This window comes from Alnus glutinosa, chromosome 2 (genome assembly GCF_958979055.1).
Source record: "Alnus glutinosa chromosome 2, dhAlnGlut1.1, whole genome shotgun sequence".
In the NCBI taxonomy this organism is placed as follows: domain Eukaryota; kingdom Viridiplantae; phylum Streptophyta; class Magnoliopsida; order Fagales; family Betulaceae; genus Alnus; species Alnus glutinosa.
Window position 1 is genome coordinate 32258755 of NC_084887.1, and position 25419 is coordinate 32284173.

General features: G+C 38.3%; 4 protein-coding genes across 7 annotated transcripts; 3 read left to right on the forward strand and 1 right to left on the reverse strand.

Moving 5' to 3' along the window:
• The first annotated feature begins 920 nt into the window (after window positions 1-920).
• LOC133859520 (amino acid transporter AVT6A-like) lies at window positions 921-4936 on the forward strand. Of its 2 annotated transcripts, none has more exons than XM_062294939.1 (6): window positions 921-1240; window positions 1318-1720; window positions 2053-2205; window positions 2348-2551; window positions 3242-3707; window positions 4619-4936. In XM_062294939.1, exons 2-6 carry the CDS (start codon window positions 1342-1344, stop codon window positions 4728-4730), a joined length of 1314 nt encoding a protein of 437 aa, XP_062150923.1. In that variant the 5' UTR covers window positions 921-1240; window positions 1318-1341; the 3' UTR covers window positions 4731-4936. The 2 variants fall into 2 exon arrangements, with proteins under 2 accessions (XP_062150923.1, XP_062150922.1); XM_062294938.1 differs by having other exon boundaries at window positions 1335-1720; window positions 4619-4935.
• An 834-nt stretch (window positions 4937-5770) lies between these two features.
• Window positions 5771-6648, forward strand: LOC133859521 (biogenesis of lysosome-related organelles complex 1 subunit 2). 2 transcript variants are annotated; one of them, XM_062294941.1, is made up of 3 exons: window positions 5771-5926; window positions 6058-6198; window positions 6354-6648. In XM_062294941.1, exons 2-3 carry the CDS (start codon window positions 6118-6120, stop codon window positions 6630-6632), a joined length of 360 nt encoding a protein of 119 aa, XP_062150925.1. In that variant the 5' UTR covers window positions 5771-5926; window positions 6058-6117; the 3' UTR covers window positions 6633-6648. The 2 variants fall into 2 exon arrangements, with proteins under 2 accessions (XP_062150925.1, XP_062150924.1); XM_062294940.1 differs by having other exon boundaries at window positions 5804-5926; window positions 6018-6198.
• Window positions 6649-6696: 48 nt separating this feature from the next.
• On the reverse strand, window positions 6697-9289 carry LOC133859519 (pentatricopeptide repeat-containing protein At3g29290). Of its 2 annotated transcripts, none has more exons than XM_062294937.1 (4): window positions 9186-9289; window positions 9030-9103; window positions 7287-8955; window positions 6697-7066 (listed from the first exon to the last, which is right to left on the reverse strand). In XM_062294937.1, the coding sequence occupies exons 3-4, from the start codon at window positions 8928-8930 to the stop codon at window positions 6845-6847; spliced, it is 1866 nt and encodes a 621-aa protein (XP_062150921.1). In that variant the 5' UTR covers window positions 8931-8955; window positions 9030-9103; window positions 9186-9289; the 3' UTR covers window positions 6697-6844. The 2 variants fall into 2 exon arrangements, with proteins under 2 accessions (XP_062150921.1, XP_062150920.1); XM_062294936.1 differs by having other exon boundaries at window positions 6697-7069.
• Window positions 9290-9425: 136 nt separating this feature from the next.
• On the forward strand, window positions 9426-24899 carry LOC133859518 (uncharacterized). Its single transcript, XM_062294935.1, has 12 exons — window positions 9426-9827; window positions 9965-10050; window positions 16060-16139; window positions 16512-16567; window positions 18316-18364; window positions 19413-19559; window positions 19705-19800; window positions 20119-20232; window positions 22337-22467; window positions 22810-23051; window positions 23599-24423; window positions 24503-24899. The coding sequence occupies exons 1-12, from the start codon at window positions 9490-9492 to the stop codon at window positions 24550-24552; spliced, it is 2214 nt and encodes a 737-aa protein (XP_062150919.1). The 5' UTR covers window positions 9426-9489; the 3' UTR covers window positions 24553-24899.
• Window positions 24900-25419: the final 520 nt, after the last annotated feature.

Here is a 25419-nt window from a genome sequence, read left to right on the forward strand (position 1 = left end):
ACTTGGTGGTTGCACAAACAAAAAAGAGAATCCGACAAATGAGTGGGAATCCATCAAACACCGACCCATGATTGATTATAGAAGAAGAAGACGAAATGGACCTCCACTGCTCCAGTGCAACCTCTTATCCTTCCATGCAATAAATTTGAGGTCTACGCGCTGATGAGTCATGTTATATATATGTGGGTTTAAATTATGCTTTACCCTTCGAACTAATAACCCCATTTGTATTTATACCAATAACTTATGACTCCAAACTACCATTTTGTTTTGAGTAACAAATTTGGTCATATTTGGTTGTTGGTTGCGACGGAAACATCGCGTGTGAGTTGCATGTGGCTCAAGAAATTTTTTTCGTGACATTTACCCTTTTAGGATTAACTATATTTGGTCTCTCAAACTAACACCTCGTTTGCACTTACACTCATAAACAGTATTACGTGTGAAGCACATGTAACGTTTTCTATTCACATTTAACAGCCAAATAGCCAAATTTGACTTAGGCTGCTTGGAACAAAGTGATAATTTGATGAAATAAATTTTAATCCTTTCATTTCATGCTGAAATCATAACAGGATTGAACCGTACTAGTTTTTTTTTTTTTTTTTTTTTTTTCTAATTGGGGGGGGGGGGGGAGAGAGCTAGAAGCAAATTACAAAGAAGGGTCTTTTTGCCACTCCTAATCTTAAGATAGGAAAGGAAAAAGGAATTGTCAGGAATGCTTTCAAAAATTAAGTGAGAAGTGACTCATTAAGCAATTGGGTTCACCCGAGAGTTAGCGCATCTAAAGACCTTAGAAGCAGTTCAAAAAGTAAAAAGGGTGAGTGTAAGTGCCAATCTTGATCAAGTTAAAAGTAAACACCCAGTGGCTATGTTATGACAAATTAGAAATCATTTCAGACAAATGGGTATGTACCATATCCACGCAAGTGACAGCTGAGGCCATGAGCTTTAGAATTGCTTGAATTCGTCGTATTAAATGACTACCAAACAAATTTTCTTTTTCTTTATTTCTTACTTTGCTGCTGCCTCTTTTCTCATCTTAGTATCTATCATCCTTCTGTTCTAAACTTTGACATACCAAAATTATCAACCAAGATTCAAACCCCTTTGTCTTTTGGATTTACGTCCGACGTTTTCAAGCCTTTCCGACTTCAGAAGTGGTTTGAGATTTGGGACTTCGTTTTTATTTGCTTGACTGTTTCTGTTATTGAATGCACCAATTTTGCAGAACTCCAAGGTGCTGACTTTGAACATATTTTTCCAGAATTTTTTTTGTATAAATTAGCTGAGATAGAAAGGATCTCTGAATTATAGCTCTTTGTGAATACTAGTTGAAAAATGTCAGAGAGGAACAAACAGATTGTTACCCCTTTACTACCAAGAAATCAAGAGGAAGCAGAGTTTGATAAGTATGACGGAGCCTCCTTTCATGCGTCTGTATTCAACTTGTCATGCACCATTGCTGGTGCTGGAATTATGAGCCTGCCGGCGACCTTGAAACTTCTGGGGCTTGTTCCTGGGGTCGCTTTGATCATATGTGCGGCGTTCTTGACTGAGGCATCTATAGAAATGTTGTTAAGGTTCAGCAAGCCAGGGTCAGCATTTTCATATGGAGATGTGATGGGGGATGCCTTTGGGCTGACGGGGAAAATGCTGCTTCAGGCCACTATAGTCATCAACAACATTGGTGGTGTCATCATGTACTTGATTATAATCGGTGTAACTTCAGCTAATTACCCAACTCCCTTTTTTGTTTATTTATTATTATTTTTTATAATTGGGGCCCGACTAGATTGTCAGGGCATCGTGCAAATCGGCCCCTTCACACGGGTCAGGTAAAGTTCGGACTTTGGCATGGCCCAATGAATTATTTGTGCTCAAGATGGTCGAATCTTAGAACTGAGAACAAGTGACTTACTGCTCGAGCCAAGTCATTGGGATTTTTTTTTTTTTTTTTTATCCTCAACCATTGTTAGGTTAGGCTTACTTTTGATCAGATCTGTCGATATTAGTGTAACAACTGGAGTTGTTTTTATCATGTTCAATCAGAGGATCTGCTTTCTGGAGCGACCTCCAGTGGTGTTCACCATGAAGGTGTTTTGGAAGAGTGGTTTGGAGAGCATTGGTGGACAGGGCGTGCCTTTGTTCTCATGGCACTAACTCTAACTGTTTTTATCCCATTGATATGCTTAAAGCGCATCGGTAAGCACTCTTTTTCCTGCTGCTTGTTTTGCTTAATTCTTTCAAATTTGTTGCTAGTTTCCAGTGAATTAGAACTGCTATGAATTCAACAATGGAGAGATGATATCTTTCTTTTTGCTTCTTATGACATTTTGGGATGCAGAATCATTGAGACATACATCTGCTATATCATTTGCACTGGCTGTTGTATTTCTTCTTGTTGTCATTGGGATCACGGTTTACAAATTAGCCAAGGGAAGCATAGAGACACCCAGATTGTTTCCTACCGTCACTGATTTGACATCCTTTTGCAATCTGTTTACTGCTGTCCCTCCCGTTGTCTGCGCGTATGTCTGCCACTTCAATGGTATGAAAGCTTAATTATCATCTCCTGTGGCACAAGTCCCCTTGCACGCACAGCCTTCTTATCCAACCATGATGTTCAAAACACAACAACAATGTCCTTGTCCAAGCATTAAAACCTCATCATGTACCTTTATTCTGTGCATGGTGGGACTTGCTAGAAACTACGACCATATGATGATTTACTGTAAAACTTGCCTAATCTATGCTGCTAGGACCCTTTTTTTTTTTTTTTTTTTTATCACCTTTCTGACACAAATTAAAGCATACTATTAATATTCGAACTGGATGGTCTAGAATATTCCTCTGTTGGTCTCATTTTGGCATAAAAGCCTTCATTTTTTAGTCTGTTTCTGACTTGAAGCTATGATAGAAAGCGTCCCATGCATAAATTATTATTTGGCATTGCGATTTAGCAGATAAAAGTACGATTTTAAAAAAAAGGTTAAAAATTAATCGTTTAGGAGTATGTTTCTAAAAAATTATGATTTGAAAACATTAAAAAAAAAAAAAAAAAATCAGCTTTATTGCGATTTTAAATACCAAACTGTAATTTTACCAAATGGTTAACTACATTATTAAAAACTGCGTTTTCAAGTCGCACTTTTTGAAATCTAAAACCCAAACTGATGGAAGCACTACTTCAAACTTCTGCAATTTCTCTTTCTGATAAGTATTGCCCACTTGCATGCAGTTCACACCATAGAAAACGAGCTTGAGAAGCCTTCGAGGATGCAAGTAGTGGTGCGAACTTCACTTGCTCTTTGCGCAGTAGTGTACCTAATGACAGGCTCCTTTGGCTTCCTCTTGTTTGGAGACTCAACTCTTCCTGACGTACTCTCCAACTTTGGCTCCGATCTTGGCATCCCATGGGGCTCTCTGATCAATGATATTGTTCGTGTTAGCTATGCCTGCCACATTATTCTCATCTTCCCAGTCATCTTCCATCCACTGCGTCTAAACTTGGATGGCCTCCTTTTCCCTTCGGCTACGCCTTTGCCTTCAGACAACTTAAGGTTTGCATTGATCAGTGCGGGGCTCACTGTCGTCGTCCTCTTGGGTGCAATCTTCATTCCCAGCATATGGGTGGCTTTCCAGTTCAGTGGAGCAACTGTTGGAGTTCTTCTTGGATTCATCTTTCCTGCTTCTATTACTCTCAAGTGAGTACATTTCTTTTTGTTTTAGGGCCAGTTGCTAACGCATTTTAAACAACTCAACACACAAAACTACTTTCACTTTTATGTCACATCAAAACCCAAAAGCAAAATTTATCTTCTAAAAAGCAATAGCAAACTAGCCAAGTTCATTTGATAACATTTTTTAGACTGTGCCTTTTGCTTTTTGGTTGAAAATGTGTTCTGATGTGATATGAATGTGAAAGTAGTTTTAGGTGTTTTGTGTTTGTAGTTATTTCTTAATGCTTTTACTTTTTTCTAAAAAGTATAGTTAAATATTATTTAACCCCCTAAACTAACAACAATTTTTTATGAAGTACTACGAACTGACAAGTGTCATACTTTGACCCTTCAAACTGTCAATTTGTTGTAACTTAGCCTCATCCATAAGTCTTGACCGCTATGTTGGATAGAAAATTAAATTTGACCAAAATATTTTGAACATACCCTTATTTTGACCATTGAAAAAACAAAATTACAATTTATTTTTTATTTTTTTAAAAAATTTAATAATTTGTCAAGGGTATTTTTTTTTCCTACTAATTAATAAATACGAAAAGTAATTTTAGTTTTTCAATAGTCAAAATAAGGATATATTTTGGAATATTTTGATCAAATTTAATTTTCCATCAAACATAATAGTAAAGACTGACAGATGAGGTTAAATTGCAACAAATTGACAATTTGAAGGGTCAAAACATGACACTTGTCAAGTCGTGGTGCTTTATAAAAAATAACTGTTAGTTGAAGGGATAAACAATATTTAACCCTAAACAATAAAAAGCTTTCTAAAAAAGCGTTATTAAATTAGACCTAAACATTCTGTCCAGGAATGAGCCTTTGCCGGCACGATGGCTGCAACTTTGTTAACTAGAGCTCTTTATTTGATGCCTCAGGGACTCTCACGGCATTGCAACAAAGACAGACAAAATTTTCTCTCTTTTCATGATCATTCTTGCGGTGTTCACCAACGTGGTGGCGATATACAGCAATGCACATTCTTTGTGATCTTTTTGCTTGCACTAAATAAAAAAGGTCGACAAAAAAGTGGCCTGGTCCATTGTGCTAAAGCAATAGATATAGCTGCCAAGTATTTCTCTCATGTTCTGTCGATTCACACGAGGACGATATATTTTAGCTTGTATTGATTATTGCAAGTTGTATCTAAAAGATAATTTTATTATTTATTTTATCTATTAGAATATTAAATAAATTATTAAATTTATAATTTTTTTTATTAGTTTAAATTTGTTGAGATAAATACTTTTTTAATATGGTATTAGAACATTTTGGGTTGGAACTTTGTTTTTCTAGTCAAATATTTAATATGGTATTCCTCTGAGCTCACTTCTTTCTTCTTCTTCTTCCCATCACCGCCACTTTGTACTGTCACCGTTGATACCTCGGCCGACCCATCACGATTCGTGGAGCTCTCGCCGACCCCGCCTAGGTTTGGACCCAAGCTACCCATCTGCAGTCCCAGCCCTGCGTTACCTGGCTCCGCACCGAACGGCCAAATCTCCGTCAAGTTGTACGCGGACGGGTTGGCCGCTGAAAACGAAGACTCGTTGATCAATGGTGGATCCATTATCTCGGACCCAAACTCATCCAATGTGGCTCAACCCGGGTCAGAATTTGAGTCCAAATTAAGGTTTGAACTTTGAATTAAGTCACACAGAAAGAGAGAGGTGTCTCTGTGCATGTGTGTGAGGCCGAGGAAGTAGGGTCAATGACTCAAGGGTGCGACCTTTTTGTTCAGAGGGGAGTGGTGCGCACACTGTGCTTTATAACTTGTGAGAGCTTAAGAGAGAGTTAGACTATAGCCATGGTGTTTTCTTTTGGAGTGATTATTTTGGGTGTCAAGAAAATCGCGTTGACTGATACTTTATATGAAATGCTGTTTTCCAACAACCTTGTTTTTCTTGCCCAGACTGCTTCAACGACGTTAAAAAGAAACGTTAAGCAAATGTTTTTCACTACCTTAGACTAAATCTCAGCCACTCATATTTTTACAGCACGGTGCTGTAGTTTTAAGCCGGATCCTTGGAATAGTTAAATAAGAATAATGAATATAACAGAAAAACTTTCTCTAGGCATTATTGGGGGTTCATTGGGCTTAAAAGGGGCCCAGGAATATCCAACGCAGAGAGTAACGGCCGACCAACAAGTCCAAGCTCCAAGGAAAGGAAAATCCACCGCATCAGGTATTCCTCAATTTCTTCATATTGTATGATAATCAAGAAGCTTGTAGTTAATTGATATAACTAAAGGATAATTATATGATTGGGGTTTTAGGTCTCCGATTTATTGAGGTTTTCCCTTTATTATGGAGTAGAAGTCAGAGCGTAACAAACCAGGAACTTGTGCTTTTGGCTAAACGGTTTGGAGCGAAGCCATGGCCGAGAAGGACGAGCTCGCCGAGTCGCTCAACGACCTCTTCACCAGCGTCTCCACCATGATCAAATCCGAGCTCCAAGTACATACTCTCTCTCTCTCTCTCTCTCTATCTAAACCCTTCCTTTTTATACTCTTTTCTTGATCTCAAATCCCCTCTCACTTCACATTTTCTAGGGCTCAACCGTAAAAAAGCAACAAAAAATATGAAACAAATTTGTTCTTTTGGTTTGTCAGGGGACGAACAATCACCTGGAGCTGTTGGAGAAGATGAATCTGAAAGTGGCCGAAGAGTACAAAGGCTTCGGCGACGTGGCCTCCGGGCTGAGAGTTTTCGTGGAGCAGTTGAAGTCCAAGAGCGGTAGCTTCGACCAGTACGTCCACCAGATCGATGCCATAGAGCAGCAAGTCACCGACTTTGAAGCTGTCATCTCAATGCTTGATAACCATGTGTCTTTGTTGGAATCCAAAGTGCAGTCTCTGTACCAACACCCTCCCACTTCGTCAAATAATTGAGATTATTTGTTTGCTTCGTCTTTGTTGTTCAGTAGATTAATTAATCAGATTTGCTCCCTCCACATAACCCATCAATTCTCACGTATTTCCATTGCACCCCAATATGAAATAATTACAACATTTTTCTTCTATACACGATACACTGAAAATCCAAGAGTAAAAAACAGAGAATGAACAGAACAATCATGCACTCATTCAACTCTTTCCTTTTCTCATTTTATCATCCGCCGACGTTCTCTGTAACGGAAAGACCACTTGTTTCTTCGTCTGGCTAAATCTTTCGTTAGGTTTTGAAGCATCAAAGCCCGTGTTTTACCATCAGGTTGAAGACCGCACTCGCGCATTTTCCTGTATAGCTTCTTTGCAGAATCAATATTGCCTCTCAAGCACATGCCCTGAATGACAGCATTGTAAAGAGAAACACTTGGTTCAGCCTGCTGCAAAGGAAACAAGAATACAGTAAAAATGCAGTAGCAATTAAGAAAATTTATAGGCTTTACAATCTAAAGAAATACAGAATGGGTGCGGCAGGGTGCCCAAGCTCTCTTCAGTTGGACATAGATGAGCGGGCATATATCATCCCATTTTCAGAAGAAATGCACTAATACAGATATTCAAACAAATCAAGGTTGTGGACAATTCCAAAACACTTACATTTAAGATTTCCTCCACTTCATCCCATAAAGATCCCCAAATGCAACCTCTTAATAGTGACAAATGAGTGAATGTGTCTGGAGTGCACTTTCGGTGGACCATGTGCTCATACACTTGCAATGCAACTTCTGGCTTCCTTGCAATCTCACAAGCACTGATGACAAGATTATATGATGCACTTGGAACTGAGAGTCCAACAGCTTCCATTTGCCACAAAAGCTGTAGAGCTCTATCCCATGACCCAAGCTTCGAGCAAGACATTAAAGCAGTGTTGTACAAATGTAAATTCAATAGAGAGCCCTGATCTCTCTTAATGCTCTCAAAGAGATGAAGAGCATCATCATGTCGATCTGCCTTATACAGAGCACCCAGTAGAGCATTCCATGTGTATGAATCTGGTGAATGACCCAACGACCTTGTGATATCATAAACCTCAAATGCTAATTTGACCTCCCTACCTTTCCCAAGAGAGTTAATGAATGCATTGCATGCTATTAGGTTTGGTTTAAACCCACCCTTCAACATGTCTTGAAAGATGCTTAGTGCCAAATTCCACTTTCCCTCCTTCGTGCACGCACTAATTATAGCCTGCATTGTATCATTCCCCGGATCAAATCCATTTCGAACCATCTCACTGTAAGCATCAAGAGCCAGCTCATTTTGACCGCTATGAATAAAATTGCTAACTAAGAGGCAATAAGTAACTCGTGTTGCACAGCAGCCATTTGCCTTCATACTTTTCCATATCCTCTCCGTTTCAACCCAATTGTTAACCTTACCACAAGCTGTAATCATTGTGTTATAGACGATTGCATCAAAATCCTTCTTCACCTCACATTCCCCTAGCAATTCCATAAACATTTCAAGGGCAGTATCGCAACCCCGAGCATTTGCAACTGCTTTAAGTACTAAACTATAAGTGTGACATGTTGTTATCTTCTTTGTTTTCATAAATTCAAAGACTCTCAACCCATCATCAAGCAGCTCATTCCTCAAAAGGCAAGATAAAAGAGAATTACATGCATGTAAATTAGGAGAAAGACCCGATAATTCCATGGACCTAAACAATTCCAATGAACTCCTAACCTTATTGGTTCTGCTAAGAACCAAAATTCGCTTTGATAACAACTCTTCATCTGTTTCCTCTAGTAAATGTACCCTAGTTTCATCCATAGTCTTCATTGCATTTGAATTTGACTCGGGCTGACTAACACAGCTAGGTTCAATACCCGGATCCTCATGAATCGTTATATCTCCCCAAGGAGGCAGAATCTGCCCAATATAAGATTCTTCAAATCCTTCATCTCCTCTTTCAATCAATTTGTTTTCTTCCTTTTCTTCACAAACCAAACCAGTATCAACACTAGCAACCATGTTCACAACAATGCGCAAGCTGCACATCCTCATGGACCTTAGCATATTCATTTGTGGCGCCCTTGGTCGCCACATGGAAATTACGCAAGGGTCAGGCATTATTGCACACCGCCTATTCGACTTTATAGCTGAATTAACGTATGAGCGAAAACCAATATGCCGATAGCTGATTCTATATAAGTAGCTGGATGGGTTACATGGGTAATCTTGGCAAGAAAACCCATTTGACAAAATCGTAACAGAAACTGAATCCCTCAATATTCCAAGCATAACTGGACTCTGAAGAAGAACCAAACTAAAAAAGGAAAAAAACTAAGGATATAAGATGGACTCTTTAACCAAGTGAAGCTATTTGAGATAATTACCGACCTTTTAAATCACGACCCAGTTGGAGGATACAGTTCAATCCCTCATAAAACGAAGAATATAATTACCCTGTTGACCTGTTCCAGTAAAAGCAAACACAACACTTGTTAAACACCATGATAAAGCTGTAAGATTGTAAAGATAGTTCACAGTCCTCACCATGACGTTCTTGTTCTTCACCTCTCGAAGAGAGATTTTTAGGCTCTCGTGATTTATTTTTGGCGGGTTCGGTAAGGACCGGAGAGGAACAAGATAGAGGTTTTTGGCTACTGTGATGAGTAGTTTAAGACTTTTATTACTTTTTACGGAGTTCACTATTTCACCGTCGTTTTCATTTTTTTTCCTCCTAGAGCGACTTGTCGTTTCTCAGCGATTTTTACAACGAAGTCGGTTCTCATAGTTCGCCGTTATTTGATCCCCATTCTAGCAGTCTCTCTCTCTCTCTCTCTCTCTCTGTGTTACAATGTCGACGGCCATGGGTGCTTCACCACCCAAAACCCTAGACGAAACCCAAGCCTCCACTTCTTCAACCTCACCAACGAACGCCCCCATGCGCCCACCTCCTCCCAAAGCCTCAACCGCTAATACTCCCGAACCTTCCGAGACCACTCAAGAAACCGTGGAGAATTTACCTGAGACCGAGCATGGCGGTGCGGAAACTACGTCGGAGCCATCTCCATCTCATCGAAGCGCTAATGGTGATGCGCCACCGTACACGATTCCTCCCTGGAGCGGAGCTCCATGCCACGAATTCTACCTTGAGGTTCTCAAGGGCGGTTCTATAATCGATCAACTCCACGTGTAGGTCTTCAAGTAGTTCCTGAATCAGATTAAAATATATAGAGTTTGCACTTGATTCAGTTAAGGATATTTGTTTACTATCTTTTTAGGGTTTTGATGATTGAATTGATTTTTTTTTGTGTGTGGATTTGATTCAGGCATGAAAAGGGGGCTTACATGTTTGGACGTGTGGATCTCTGTGATTTTTTGCTTGAGCACCCCACCATTTCTCGCTTTCATGCCGGTATTACATTTTCTTTTTCTGTATGTTAAATATAACATTGATCAATTATTCATCAAAAAAAAAAAAAAAAAATTAACATTGAACAAAAATTGCTTTGACTATGCTTTCTTTTTAGTAAACGTTGAAAATTGGGGTCTAGTTGTTCAGCATGTTGAAATGTGGTCAGCAAATGCTTTAATTCTCGACGATTAGATTTTGGACTCCAAATTGAGTGTACTTTTTTTTTTTTTTCCTGAGCAATAAAATAACAGGGGAAGTTACATGGGGCTATGGGAGGATCTTTCCCATTGTTAATTCTGATGGAAGTTATTGAGATTGGCTTATTACTTATCAAAAAAAAAAAAAAAACCTGATGGAAGATAGAATAGGGGAAGAATTGGGAATGCTTCCAAACACTAAGCTAGAAGCAGCCCACTTGGCGATTTGGTGTGCTCAGAAATTTGCCTTTCTGGCAACTTTCGATGCATTCCAATTTTGAAAAGAATGAAGCTGGTAATGGATGTCAGACAAGATTGGGGAGAAAGTCCAGTCTGAAAAGATATGAGATTTGTTGATAGATAAAATTATGGTAAGAGATTCCCCTTCCAAGAATAAAGAGGAGCAGCCAAGGAGGCAGCTAAAGTCACTGCCAAAAGAGCTACATGGGCTTCTTTGACATTGGCTGCCAAAGGAGGAAGATGCTTTGTAACTGTGGAGACAATGAAATAGCGTAGCTGATAGATAAAGAACAAAAGCAAGAACGTCTTCTATTCTAAAGAAACACTAGCCAAAGCTAGAAAGAAATGATAAAAAAAAAAACTCAATTGCTTTACTGATTCAATATTTCATTATCAAAAGCTCATTTGCTAAACATCCATAGGTCTTTTGATAACATCAACCTAAAGCACCTAAAGATGGAAACTAAAACCCAAAGAGTAAGTAAATCATCTAAACGGAAAACATTACAAAAGAGTAACTCTAAAAATAATCAATAAAATCAACTAAAGATGGAAAGACTAAATAAAAATGAAAAATTCTAATCTTTATGGAAATTATTCAGGCTAAGGTTAATGCTAGATAAGGAAGAAAATTAGTTGGTATTATGATCAATCAGGGAAAAGTTCCCACATGCGCATTGCCGCCCAAATATACTAGGAATTCAAACGATATTGTTTGTCGGGATTTCTGCACATTCCCATGCTTCTTTGCATGTCGCGGTTGGACTTTTGTTCGAACGGGAGTCCAACTAGGTGGTTCCATCAGGACTCCATAACCTGCCAGTTGGAATCTCGCTCGATTGAGAGTCCAACTGGTCTGTTTTGCCTAGCCGCCTGAAAGGCCTACTCGCACCCCGTTTGAACGGGAGTGCGAGCAGACTATTCTGCCTCGACCTGGAATCCGTCCTACATCATTGAACCTTCAGAGTCACTAGGGACAGCAGCAACTACCGCTAGAGATTATCTGACTGCTATGTCAAAATTCACCTTGAGATGTTTGAAGGCCTGGCTGCCAGCAATCAGAACCTTGGGCAAGATTCTGCCAAGCCAAGAAATGGGCTTTCGAGGTGAAGTTGATTTGCTTGAGAGTGGAAGAGATATCTGGAGTTGCAGCCTTGTGGATAGCAAGATTTCTGGCTAGCCATAATTGGTCCAGAGTGACAGCAGCCAAGGTTTGGAACTTATGAGAATCTCTTTTGGGGATTGCCAGCTGATTGTGAGGCCTTTAAAATGGCCTTGATCCATGATTCTATAGGTTGAGCTTGGAAGGTTGAGGAATCCAAAGGCCATTTAAGGCTTCTCCAGATAATATGGGCAAAAGGGCAATCCAAGAAAATGTGGTGAATGGTTTCTGTAGGGCTTTGCAAATAGGGCAGTTCCAAGGATCCAGATCTGTTGAGCGAGAAAACCTGCCAATGCTCACCGGGAGTGAGTTTCCCACAATTTTCCAAAGCAAGTGTTTAAGTCTGTGCTGGAGTTTTAAACTCCAAAGGCAGTTCCTATCAGTAATGTCAAAGGGAGAGGTTCTGGCAGGTTGGTCTTGAATAACCAATTCATGGGCTGATTTTCCTGATAGGGTGGGGGCCCAAATCCAGCGCTCATGTGAAAGGTTTTGGGTGAGGTGGATATTGAGGATTTGCTGCGCTGATAGGTTATCAAAAAGGTTTTGGATGAAGGATGAATTATAGGATCGGTTAGGGGTGTTTATAAGGTCTGAAATTTGGAGGTCAGGATGGTTTTGAAGATTGGCGTTAGGGGAAGGTTTGAAACTTGAGATGGATGGAATCCAATGTGTAGACCATGTATTGAGGTTTTGACCGGATGATATTGCCCAACCCTTTCTCCACAACTTTTCTGTTTTTGAGAATCCCTTTCTAGATGCTAGAGGGAACTTGGATTACTTGGAGTCTCAAGAAAAGTACCATGTCTTAGATACTTTGCCCTTAACGCTTGAATCCAAAGCAAATTTTTTATTGGTCAATATCTTCCAACCCAGCTTAGCAAGCATGGCTTTATTCTGAAATTCCATAGGGAAGGCTAGGGAAGGTCGAGCTGTGAAAATGGATGAGCGATTATTTTCTGGTTCTATGGCGGCGATGAGGTTAGATTTTGCTGGTGGGTTACCTTTTCCTCTCTAGGGTGCCACTCTTGAGTCAGAGCCAGGCGTACCCTTGTTCCCTTTGGAGTCTAAGCTAGTGCAAAGCTCTCGGGTGCCACCCCTTGTTGACGAGGCAGCTTCTGTGAAGGTTGTTATTAAGCAAATTCCTCCGGTGAGGGGTTTCTTACGGAGGGGTTTTCTCAAACTCGAGAGTCTGGTAGGGCAAGTTTCGCCTAAAGTGTCGGTCGCGTTGCCATCAACCCTAGTTGTTAAGGAAGATGAGGTGGTAGGGGCTCCCTCTCATTTGGGTCGTTGCGTCTCTCCACCAGCTAAAAAGGGTGAGGACCTTAGGATGAACGGTTTGATCGAGTCTTAGAAGTGGCCTATAGGTTTTAGTCCGTTTGGAGAGGTTGTTGTGCGGGATTAGGGCGATGAGGTTTGGGATGGGGAGGATGGAGTATCCCCTTTCCCATTGGGTGTTTATCCGCCCGATATGCATTTGGATTAGGCGGGGAATGGTGAAGAGTATGAGGTTCCGCTTTTGGCTATCTTGGATGCCAGCGCAAGCGAAGAGGAGTTTCATCGGGAATCAATAGTTGCGCGCCAAAAGACTAAAGGTAGGAGGGAGGTGTTGAATTTGAAAAGCTCCATTAATTATGGCGTTAATTATGTAACCTCCTGGCGTCGGAAAAACAAGGCTCACATGATGTAGGGTCTTAGGTCTTTTGGGTTTTTAGGGTCCTGTGGGTTTGTTGGGTCTCTTTCTCTTTGCGCTGGTTTGGTTGCTCCCTTGTATATTACACGTGTACATAGGGGCGCCTTTACGCTTTTTCTTTTTTTTTTTTTTAATTTTTTTTATAATAATAATAATAAAAATTGATCTAAGGCCAAGTCTGCCAATGGCTTTTAGGGAGCAAATACTTTTCCAAGAAAGAAGCATGAGATTGTGCTTTTTTTCTTGTGGGACAGGTTGACAGCGGGTTCTGTGAAAGGTTGCTGGTTCACACGCTTGGGAGAGTTAGGAGAGTCAGTGATCTCCTGATAAGTGTGATATGAGAATCCAAGGTGTCAGAAGGATTTGGGGTTTCTGAGGGGGTTTTGGAAGGTGGAGCTTTCCATGTGACTATAGATGGTGCTATTTTGGCTTGAGACTAGGAGCCAGTGTGCTCCTCTCTTAAATGCAAATTGATTTTGTCTCCAATGTATCTAGGAATAGGAACAAGCATGAAAAAAAAAAGAAAAGAAAAACATATCTAGGAATAGGAAGGGTTGCATTTAATGCAAATGGGGAGAAAGTGAGAAAGTGGTCAAGGAATGGTGTTTGACAGTAGGCATTAGTTTGGGAATTTGAAGTAGGTGGCTGCTAGATTGATGTGCTGACGTGGGAGGGTAGCGTCATTTTCCAAAGCCAGGGAGCGAGTGAGTTGAGTTTGGAGCTGGGTTGACCGAGTTGAGAGGAATGACTTGGTGAGGTCAGGGGTAGCCATGGTGGTGTTCAAATTCAAGGGGTTTATTGGGATGATAAGGGCCTTTTGGTTCAAAGTATTTTCAGGGATGAAAGCGATGGCAGAGTCAACAGGCTATTCATTTTGGTGTGGATTTAAGTCTGCACGGGTATGGTTTGTGTGATGGAAGGAGAAGTTTTTCTTGGTTGTTTACAAACAGAAGCTTGACTCGGTTGGACAGAGTGTTAGCTTTGAGTTGGGGTCCATAAGCCATCAAGGTGGTGGGGAGAGGATCAGCAAGGCAGTAAGATTGCATGTGGCCAAGCCTGCCACAGCCAAAACAAAAATCGGATAACCTCTCATACTTAAATTGTATCCATGCAGATGGCTTTGGAGGCCTGTTATGAAGAATCCCAGGACTAAAGGGTGATCTGAATGAATGAGTACTTTCATTCTAAGGAATTGTTTTGAATTGGACACCCTGGTTACCCAAGCAATCAACTTCCAATTTTCCCAAAAGCTCTGCTATGATGGCAGCATTAGACGTAGTCATGAGTTCTAGAGAAATCCCGTGTATTTGCGTCCAGTATGCACCGCAAGTAAAATCCACTTCCTCCAGGGTCAAGTCCACTTCCCAAGGTTTTAGAAAGAGGGGGTGTCCTTGAATGTTCAACGGGGAGAAAATTACTACGCGTTCGAGCTCCTGTTGTGATTGGAAGGTGAATAGATAGGTATTCACTTTTACATCATTTTTCTTTTCTTTTTATTTTTTGTAAGTAAAAGTATATTTCAAAAAAGTGCAGAGGGGCGCAACCCAAGTACACATGAAATATACATGAAACCCCTAATTCAAAGAAAAAAGAGAACACATATCTAGAAAATCAGAATAAGAACACTTAGACATAGACTGTATCTTCACTCGCCACATAAACAAAGTTTGTATCACCAACTTCTTCAATTTAGTCAAACCAGTCTCGCAATCTTCAAAACTGCGTGCATTCCGTTCCTTGGCTTTGATGGTGGTCTTTGGGATGGGTTTTAGAGAGATTATATTGCCCACCAGAGTAAGGGAAGGAGCTATTTCAGTGGAGGGTGAGTCTGGTTTGACAGTGGTAAGGTTATCCTTCCAGCTTAAAGCTTCAGTCTGGGTTATGAATTCTTCTATGTCACATAATTGCTGTTGCATGATGGAAGTATGCAAAGGAGTAGTAGGAAGGAAATAGTGAGGGAGAGGGGAAGATAGGAGTGATAGTGAGGTGGGAGGGTAAGGAGTGTTGGACAAGAGGTGAACTTAGGATTCAGCAGGGAGAGGGACTCAGTTAGGCTCTACGAGAGAGAAGTGTATCAATCCTTACATTGAGTTTACTTTGATTGTTTTGGATAATGGTAATGATTTGCTGGCTTTTAGAGCTTATGAATAGACAAATTTGAGTGTTAATCACGGTTATTTCTCTTCTTCATTCATTTCTTTTTAAGCTGGTTTCCTTTGATTTCCCAAGATTCCATGCATATGAATTGAATTTTTGAAAAGTCAATATTAGAGCTCAGGCTTTTGTGAAATAATATTTCCATACTTTGGTAAAGCAAGCATGAGGATACTAACGCCATTTGGTGGTGGTCAGACTAGCTGATTTTCCCAAATGTGTCTTCCACATTAATTGGCCCATTCTGTACGAAATGGAGAATAGTTTGCTGATTTGGTTAGATATTATGGTATTTGTGCTTTGTGCTATTGCTATGAGCTAACTCCCACTCCTTTTCAAGTATAAACTTGGGCATCTGAATGGAAGTGTGTGATAAAATTTGGGCATTTGCAGAAGTGTAAGCCTATGAAGATAGGCATACACGTGAAATCCCCAAGAAGTTATGAGTGGCTTTCTCATAGACATGAATGGATTCTTACTCAATAGGGTTGTTGGTACAAAGTTAAATATTCTTTGTAGTTTTCTCATAATTTTATAAATGGTAATTTACATTTTTTATTTGTCAGTTCTCCAGTTCAAAAGAAGTGGTGAGGCCTATCTTTATGATCTTGGCAGTACGCATGGTACTTCCATTAACAAGAGTCAGGTATTGCTTGAAACTATTTTTCTTAAATTTTTGTTTATATACTATCTTCCCTTCAGTTGCATTATATTTTTTGTTTACAATTTTGTTAGTAAAAATATTAAATATGATGGTCAAGTATGGGTTGAACTTTCAATTAGTTGTTTGTGGTCTGTTATTTGAAAATCTTGCCAAATTTTCAATGAAACACATAATATTTGCTCCAAGAATATGTCAATTTTTTGGTGACACACTGACGCCTTTCCACATGCACAAACAAATTCACCTCTTTGCTTATGGCTTTTTTATGAAAATCATCTCTGATTTTTTTCATACTAAACTTTCTGATTGGTCATATCATTTTCTAACAAGTTTTCCTTTTTCCCCTTTAATCAGGTTAAGAAAAAGGTTTACGTGGACTTACATGTTGGTGATGTCATTCGGTTTGGCCAGTGAGTGTTTTTTCCTTGATTTTTTTTTTTTCACTTTACTTATCATGTCTGTTAGGTAATAGGTTCTTTCAGATTCTATGTCATGCATTGTATACTAGTAGTGCTACACTATTAGGCCAAAAAAAAATGAGAAACTCGTGTTAGTTCTTCACTCTAGTGAAAGAATGAGAATCTTATCATTATCTCAAAGATTTAAGGTTGAATCAAATTTTGTAAGGGATTCATTCAATTTGACACATTATTTTGGGATTAAGTTGGAGCTTTGCTCGTTTGATAAATGTAGTGGCAAGATTGAGGAAATGTGGAATGATTTCAAAAAGTAGAGAAGGGCTATAAGCGATGGCTTTTTGCTTGCATTTGGCATATCTAGTGATTCTACCATGTTACTGAAAGGGATGCTGAAATTCTGAAGTACAGCTTCCTTAACCACATGTTAATATTTTATGTTCACTCACAAATTCAGATGCTCAATTCTTAGAATTGCAATTGGTAAGTCAAAATAAAATAAAATTATGCAGCTCAGTGGCTACAAATCTTTTACAAGGGTAGTTCATACCTCCATATCATCAGATGAAATTTCAGAACTCATGGAACTTGGATTTTATAATACTAATTATTCTATAGTTAATTAAATCAATTTCATTAAAAGTGCAGAGGGGCACAACCCTGGTACAAATGAATTATATAAGAGAAACCCCTAATCATAAGAAAAAGACAAACACTAGTTAAAAAAACTGCAAAACTAGAAAACAACAAGCTCTGATTTGCGGATATCCATGTATATAGTGTTCAACATAATCCTTCACAACTCTATCACCGACGTCTCCACATCTTCAAAGCTCCGAGCATTCCACTCTCTCCAAATACACTACATTACACACAACAGAGTCAACCTCCATACTTCCATAACATCACCACACCCTATCTGACATCTCCAACACACCATCAAATCTCTAACACTTCTAGGCATAACCCACTCCACACCAAACAGATTAAGAATAGAGCTCCATAATTCCTTTTCTTCTTCTTTGCTACTTTCTTCTTTTTGGACCTTAACTTTCCAAATACTTTTCCACGGAAAATATTAACTTCAGATAATTTACGAAAGAGAAACATTATTGTGATGAAATGGTGCTTTATGTGTAAGATTTCTGGAGAGTCCACTGACCATTTGTTTCTGCATTGTATGGTGGCTATAGAATTGTGGAGGACGATTCTGCAAATGTTTGGGGTGGAGTGGGTAATGTCGCGGTCAGTGAAAGATATGTTGGGGAGTTGGAGGGGGCAAAAGAGTAATCGGACATTGATACCGATTTGGCGCATGGCTCCATTGTGTTTGATGTGGTGTGTATGGAGGGAACGAAATGCACGCTGTTTTGAAGATTGTGAGACTGATTTGATAAACTTGAAGAGAATGATGCTACAAACGTTGTTTATGTGGAGAGAGAAATTTCAGTTTATGCATGAGTGTTCTTATTTTGAATTTATAGATAGGTGCTCTCTTTTTTCTTTGAATTAGTGGCTTCTTGTATACGTCTTGTGTACTATGGGTTGCGCCCCTTTGCGCCTTTTGAATATACTTTACTTATAAAAAAAAAAACTTACTAATCAATGGTGCAATGACTTAGATACAAAGGTGTTAACGGTATTATTTTTTGTCATTCTTAACTTCTGTATTTCCTTTGTGTATGTTTCTGATCATTCTCTTCTTTTTTTTCTTCTTTTTTTTTTTCTTTGTTATTGCACAGATCATCTCGCTTATACATTTTCCAAGGACCATCCGAGTTGATGCTGCCGGTATGACTTGAATACCAACGTGTTTAAATCATTCAATGTCTGATATAATTTGCAATTTATGTGCTTGGATATGACGAATTACTTACATTCAATTTAAGTACTGCCTATCTGAGTGATAGTAAGTGTTCTGTTTATTTTACATTAATCATTTATGCATAAATTTCTTAGATAAAAAGATTTTATATAACCTTAAATGGTCAGAAAATCACATATAAGAGCATGGTAGTGTTCTGAAATTTGGGAATAAAGTATATTGGAATTTTCATATGGAATTGGAAGAACAAAAGCATAAACTAATCAATAGAACCTCAAGGCATTATGAAGGTGGTGCAGCATACATGTTTGTCAAGGGAATCTTTCTCTTCTTCTCAATGAAAAATTTTGTGGATCTCTCCTCTTTCTTTTGTTAACTCTCCATATTCTAAATGAAAATCCATTTTGGAATGTACTACTGTGTTAAACATCCTTTTCTCTTTGCTTTTTTTCTTTTAATGGAAAGAGTGATGAAAACACAAGTTAGGGGAGAAAGCATACAGCACAGAGAAGGAAAAACAAGTAACTTCTCATACTATTAATTTCTCAAACCTTAAAAACAAGTCTGAATTCAGGAATCTCCAAAAAGGAGTTCAAGGATTTGAAGATAATTGCAAATACTTTGAGCAGATGAGTCATCAGGAGCCTTCACAACCATCTTTATTCCATTTGATGATGTTACAGTTATTCTATGAGCAGTATATTGATGTACTTTTAACTTAACCATCATCTTTGGCTTAGCTTCTTTGGACTACGGCTTATGTGTCTCCTTTGTCAATTAGTTTTAATGATTTTCTAGTTCGTTTTTCTCTTTCTAGTTAGACGTTTCCTTTTGTATACTCCCAGTGTACTAAGGGGCGCCTTATGTTTTTATTAAGATTGGTTTATTACTTATAAAAAAAAAATCTTTGGCTTAGCTTCTAGTGATATACTATTGTACTTTTATCTTTCTTTTGTTGCATTTTCATCTTGATTGCTATATTTTTATGTGATTTTTTTTTGGGCTTTTTCGTAGGAGACTGACCTGAAAATTATTAGAGATGCAAAGATTCGAGAAAAGATGCTAGATCAGGAAGCTTCACTTCAGCGAGCAAGACAGGAAGCATCTCTTGCTGATGGTGTCTCATGGGGTATGGGAGAGGATGCAATTGAAGAAGCTGAGGTTTGTGGGGCTTTATAATCACTTCCTTTAAAGGATGTTACTTGGATAGAATCTTTTCTTGAATCACTTCCAAATAAAATACAGTTCTTTTGCTGAGAAATTAGTCATATATCTTCCATGCTCACACATTTTGGTATATATTCAGGATGATGCTGATGAAGTAACTTGGCAGACATACAAAGGACAGCTTACGGAGAAGCAGGAAAAAACCCGTGATAAAGTATTAAAAAGAACCGAAAAGGCAAGTTTCTTGATTATCATAACTTCTGAGGAGGGAGTGTCTAATTTAATAATGATCTAGTTGTGTTGTACATTAGATTGCTTTTTTATGAACCAGAAAGGCAACTATTTAAAGGGTGTTCATTGAAATTTGTTTATGAAGTCCTAGTCTCTCTCCTCTTTGGCGAGGATGTTGGAATAGTTTTTGATTTCTAAAACAAGCCTAACAGAATGATCTACTAGCAACTTGAGGTTGTATTTCTCATAAAGTTTTCATACTTATTGATTATTTTTCTTGTTTCCTGGTTCAAGTGTTAGACATCCACTTTTCTGGCTGCAGATTGCTCACATGAAAAAAGAAATAGACGCTATTCGTGCTAAAGACATTGCTCAAGGCGGTTTGACACAAGGGCAGCAGACTCAGATTGCTCGGAATGAGCAAAGAATTACACAGGTAAAATTCTAAACTTAAAGGACCTTGGTTTAGTCCTTTCAATGATAGGCTGTATAGTCATGTGAACATAGTTTTAAAAGACAAAAGCTAAGCATTGAGGGTTATTGTAGTCATGGTGCCGCTGCTGCAGATTTGGAAGAAGATCCCTAGTCAATGCTTTAAAAAAATAGACATATAGATATCAAGATATATTTATAGTTAATAAAAAAAAGGCTGGGTTTTCGCTCAATTGGCTACTAAAAGGCTCGAGATGGATGTACTGCCGTATGTGTTAGCGGTATGTATTGAGAGTTGCATGTACCACGAGGAGGGGGTATTTGCAATGTTGTAAGACATCTTAATTCTTCAAAGATGAGACGTAAGCATTTCAATTTTTTTGTTTTAAAAAGTCATACAATCATATAAGATAGTATAACTCCAAAAGTTAGTAAAAAAAAAAATTATATATAAAAGGGTCTTAATTTTTTCTTATAAGTAATTGAAATTCATTAAAAAACCAAATGGCACACTCAAGTACACATGAAGTATACAAGAGAAACACCTAACCAAAAAAAAAAAAAAAGGTTAAAAAAAGTCACGAAAACAAATTAAACAATCATAGGTAGCCATACACTGGAAAAGGGTATTGAAGGAAAAGGCCTTTAACTCTGCTATCGTCCTCTTCTTGTTTTCAAAGCTTCGGTTATTTCTTTCTTTCCAAATACACCACATCATGTAGAGCGGAATCTTCTAACCGAATATAGAGTTTCATAAGGCATTAGCTGTCTCACAATGGGATAAAAGGTGGTCAATGGTTTCCCCACACTTCTCACACAAGCAACACCGATCTACCACAATGATATACCGCTTTCTTAAGTTAATCAAAGTGAGGATCTTACCTAAAGCGGCCAACCAAGCGAAGAAAGCCACTCTCAAAAGGGCCTTACTCAGCCAAATACACCTCCAAGGGAAATGAGTGTTGTCATGGAGGATTTAGACATTATAGAACGTCCGTACATCACACAACCTCTCTTGAAAGGGTTCCAAGAGAGACCATATGTATTGCAAGTTTCATGAGCACCAAGAAATCGATAATAGTTCTTGTTGAGTAATATGTCTTGAGGGAATTGGGGGTCTTGGGTTTTTATTTTATTTGTTTATTTATTCTGTTTTGTGGGCTTTGGGTTTGATGACTTGGATTTCTTGCCTGTTTTGGAGCCTCTTGTGTATACTGTTTGTGTACTTGGGTGCCTTACGCTTTTTAATAAATTATTATTCATCAAAAAAAAAAAAAAAAGTTATGTACTCAAAAACTCTAAATAAAACAACTGATCAATTAATAATATTTTATTTTTCTTAGGGAAGAAAATAAGGAAGAAGGAATGCTAAATACTGAAATACAAACCAGCTGGGATATCTATAAGTTCAACAGTAAAAAGGCTAAACATATAGGATTCCAGAGAACTATTATAAAATTTCTTTGGGACATGTCAAACATATTTTTCAAAATTCATGAGAACGGAACCAGTAAGCGTAAGCACACAGACACACACACACTCACACAAATCCAATCAAATATATTAAATGAAGAATATAAATATCTTTGGAGTGGCCATATGGATTTGTTGGAATAATCTCTCCTGCAAGTGAAAATTTGTGGCAATCTCAATGGTGGGGAGCAGAGTGAAGTCTAAGTATGTTGTGTTCTCTTTATCTGCTGATTGCAAATTGTTTGTGAGGAAAATGACTTCATTAGTTAATGCTGTATACAAACTGCAAGTCATGAAAACTCTTTTAATTTGAGATAATATTTGCTTGACTTTTGAAAAGTTTTAGGTGGTCTTCTTGTGCATAAGTTCCAGGCCAAAAAAATATGGCAAGAAATTAAAACACGAAAAAGCATATCTGCAGCCAAACAAGGCATAAGCCTTCAATACCCATGCCAAAAATATCAATGCTTTTTCACACTCTAGCTGTGCCTCACATGACCCATGCCTTGAAACAAGCATGACTCACGCCTTAAAAAATTGTTAAGTAGGGGAGAAATCTTTTTCTTCTTGGGAAGGAATTGGTTCATATGTACACAGATAATTTGACATTGTACTTCTGTTACAATTTTCTGTAGATTGTGGAAGAACTTGAGAGCTTGGAAGAGACACTGAATGATAGTATCCGAGAAAGTATAGGTGCACGTTATGGAACGATAACTCGTGGTAAGAAGAACGGAGCAACAGAAGAAAATGAAGAATATATAAGGTATTTTATCTATGGCAAGACTGTTTTTCAAACAGAAACTTCAAGATTAATTTAGTATTATTGTTTTTCAAACAGAAACTTCAGAAAAATATTTGGACTTCATATGAATTCTCCAGCCATCCTCTCTTGTATCAGCTAGCTTTATTACTTGTAATCATAATTTACATGATTAGTTATTGACTTATTCAATGACTGTAAATGATTTCATCCCTTCCTCAACCCGCCAATAGGATATCTATATTGTTTTGTTCTTGAATAATCAATGACAATGGTCATGGTCATTATGATCATTCAAATTGGATTTATCTTTTAATACATATTTAATTATATGTCGTTGGTCAGTGATGATGATGAATTTTATGACCGGACAAAGAAGAAGCCCTCTAGTCAAAAAGCGGGTCAGAGCCAATCTATTGAAACTGCTGATACTCTTCTTGATAAGAAAGATGCCATAATGAAGAAAATGGAAGAGAAGAAAGAGTTTCTTTCAATCGAGAAGAACAAAATTGCGTCAGAAACTGCAGTTGAAACTGAAGTCGGAGATGTACTTGATGCTTTCATGTCAGGGCTTTCATCTCAGCTAGGTATTTAGTTCTAATTTTGGAAAACTTCTAGATATATTGTGTGATTATTTTGTGATTTATTTTGGAATGTGTAGTGTGGAAGAAAAACCCTTTCGTGTTGTCTTTTTGTAGTGTACTTGCATATCTGCATGTGTCTGTGTTGTTGTCCACATGCATTTGTGTGTGATAGGGGAGAAGCAATTTAGGCATTATAATGCTATCCGGGCATTATTAATGATTATGTAGGTTGCGTCTGAAGCTGTTCTGGTATGTAAACTGAAATTAATGATGTTTGGTTCCATATATTTTTACATGTGTAACACGAGAAAATCTGTGGATTATTTACATTTTTCCTGTCTTTAGTTCTGATCATCCATAAGACTAGATTTCGAAGTACTTTGGAGATGTACGTATATGTGACCTCTTCCATGTCCAAGTCATTGATTAATTGTATTCTTATTAAAATGTGATGCAAATGTTTTTGGTGTTCCATTATTGTTCAGTAATTAGTAAATACTTGAGAGCATTTCATCTTACTGTTTTGTTGTCAATTCCTTATTATTGTCAGTGCTTGATAAAACTATGCAACTTGAGAAGGAATTATCAACTCTCCAGTCTGAAATGGATAGGATATGCTACTTGTTGAAGATTGCTGATCCAACTGGAGAAGCTGCTAGGAAAAGGGATTTGAAAGCACAAGAACAAAAGGCTAACAAATCAGAAACACCCACTGTTACTATTAAGAAGCAACTTCCTATGGCACCAAAAGAAAACAGTGGACCTGAGAAACAGGTGAACGGCTCCATGCTGAAAGAGGGAAGTACAGATGCAACTATGGAATCAAGCAAGAAGCCAGAAGCTGTCAAGATTGTCAGTGATACAACTGAAGGCAAAACTGCTGTATATACTGCTGTGAAGCCCCAGTGGCTTGGGGCTGTAGAGGACAGAAAGATAGAAGAGACCCAACAAGTAGCACCACTGGATCTGCATGAGCCTGATCATTTTGTTGACTATAAAGACAGGAAGCAAATTTTGGGTAGTGGGGATAAAACACAGACAGAGGTGGGCTCTGGGATTGAAAGTGCTGCACCGGGTTTGATTATAAGGAAGCGGAAGCAAGTTGAGAAACCTGAAGGTGATGACAAGAATGCTTCTCAACTGCGGACGTCTTCCTCCTCAGGAGCTGTGATGGCAGAGGATGCTGTGGCATTGCTTTTAAAACATAAAAAAGGGTATTGTGCACCAGAGGATGAGGAAATGCATGAAAGCCAAGACATTCCGGGGGGTAACCAATCTAGCAAGGATGACAAAAAGCCTAAGAGGGTGCTTGGTCCTGAGAAGCCCTCATTTCTCAACAGTAATCCTGATTATGAATCGTGGGTGCCCCCTGAAGGTAAGATGTCTGACTATTACGTTCTTTGCAACTTATTTGTATTTCGTTTAATGGTTATACTATCTCGTGTTTTATGCAGGACAAACAGGTGACGGGCGGACCTCATTAAATGAACGATTTGGTTACTGAGTTTCACAAGTGTTGTGGTTTCCATTTTCCAAGTTGTGTGTTTACTACCGTGGGTAGCTTGGGTTATAATTATTATGTCACTAACCAAGCTAAAGTTAAGGGCATGCCTTAAAATTATGTGCTTTTGGTGGCACTCATCATGGAAATGGTCTGTCGCACTTGCCTGGCCTTGAATAACCAAGTTCATGTTGGAGGCATATGATTAAAATGTGTATTGTAGGAGACATTCAGAGCAAACATGTAATAGAGAAACGTGTAACTGAGTCATTAGTTGTTAATACTTGGTAAAAAATGGACTAACAAAGCGACTTGAAATGAATTTTGGAAGAGGCAACTTCATGAAATTACTCATAGGAACTTATTTTTGTTATTGTGGGAAGAATTGCACTTCCTGGTTCCCTTTTTTTCAAAGCTAGGTCTAATAGAGACTCTTTCCTGCTAGGTTGTTTTCCCAAGTCGATGCAACTGGGGGTTATAGTATTCTTAAAATAGACAGCCTGCCTATGACCATCCCCCGGAGTGGGGATTCCATCATCTTGTAAACAATATAGGACACCACCAGCCCTCGTCACTAATGGGTTATTAGTGTGCGTTTTTGGACATGTATTAATAGAGATGATCTATTTTGATTTTACATATCTAATAGTTTAAAATGGAAAAGTACACGTACCTCCTTTAATTATCAATGTCCTTCTTAAACTACTAATTGTGTTTATTTTTTTCTTAAACTATTAAAAAATGTCAATATCCTCACAAAGACAACAAAATGATAAAAAAGACCCTAATTTTTTTCATTAAGACAAAAATGTCCTTATAAATTTGGATAAAAAAAACTAAAAAGAATAAAGAAGAAAAAAACGAAAGAAA

Bases quoted from the DNA above. Each gene is read 5' to 3' on its own strand.
- LOC133859520 (XM_062294939.1), top strand. From the start codon at position 1,342: ATGTCAGAGAGGAACAAACAGATTGTTACCCCTTTACTACCAAGAAAT. The intron at 1,721-2,052 runs GTGTAACTTCAG...ATGTTCAATCAG, and splicing joins CATGTACTTGATTATAATCG to AGGATCTGCTTTCTGGAGCG. The intron at 2,552-3,241 runs GTATGAAAGCTT...ACTTGCATGCAG, and splicing joins GTATGTCTGCCACTTCAATG to TTCACACCATAGAAAACGAG.
- LOC133859521 (XM_062294941.1), top strand. From the start codon at position 6,118: ATGGCCGAGAAGGACGAGCTCGCCGAGTCGCTCAACGACCTCTTCACC. The intron at 6,199-6,353 runs GTACATACTCTC...TTGGTTTGTCAG, and splicing joins TGATCAAATCCGAGCTCCAA to GGGACGAACAATCACCTGGA.
- LOC133859519 (XM_062294936.1), bottom strand. From the start codon at position 8,930: ATGCTTGGAATATTGAGGGATTCAGTTTCTGTTACGATTTTGTCAAAT. The intron at 7,070-7,286 runs GTAAGTGTTTTG...TTTCCTTTGCAG, and splicing joins AAGTGGAGGAAATCTTAAAT to CAGGCTGAACCAAGTGTTTC.
- LOC133859518 (XM_062294935.1), top strand. From the start codon at position 9,490: ATGTCGACGGCCATGGGTGCTTCACCACCCAAAACCCTAGACGAAACC. The intron at 16,140-16,511 runs GTATTGCTTGAA...CCCTTTAATCAG, and splicing joins CTTCCATTAACAAGAGTCAG to GTTAAGAAAAAGGTTTACGT. The intron at 18,365-19,412 runs GTATGACTTGAA...GCTTTTTCGTAG, and splicing joins CATCCGAGTTGATGCTGCCG to GAGACTGACCTGAAAATTAT.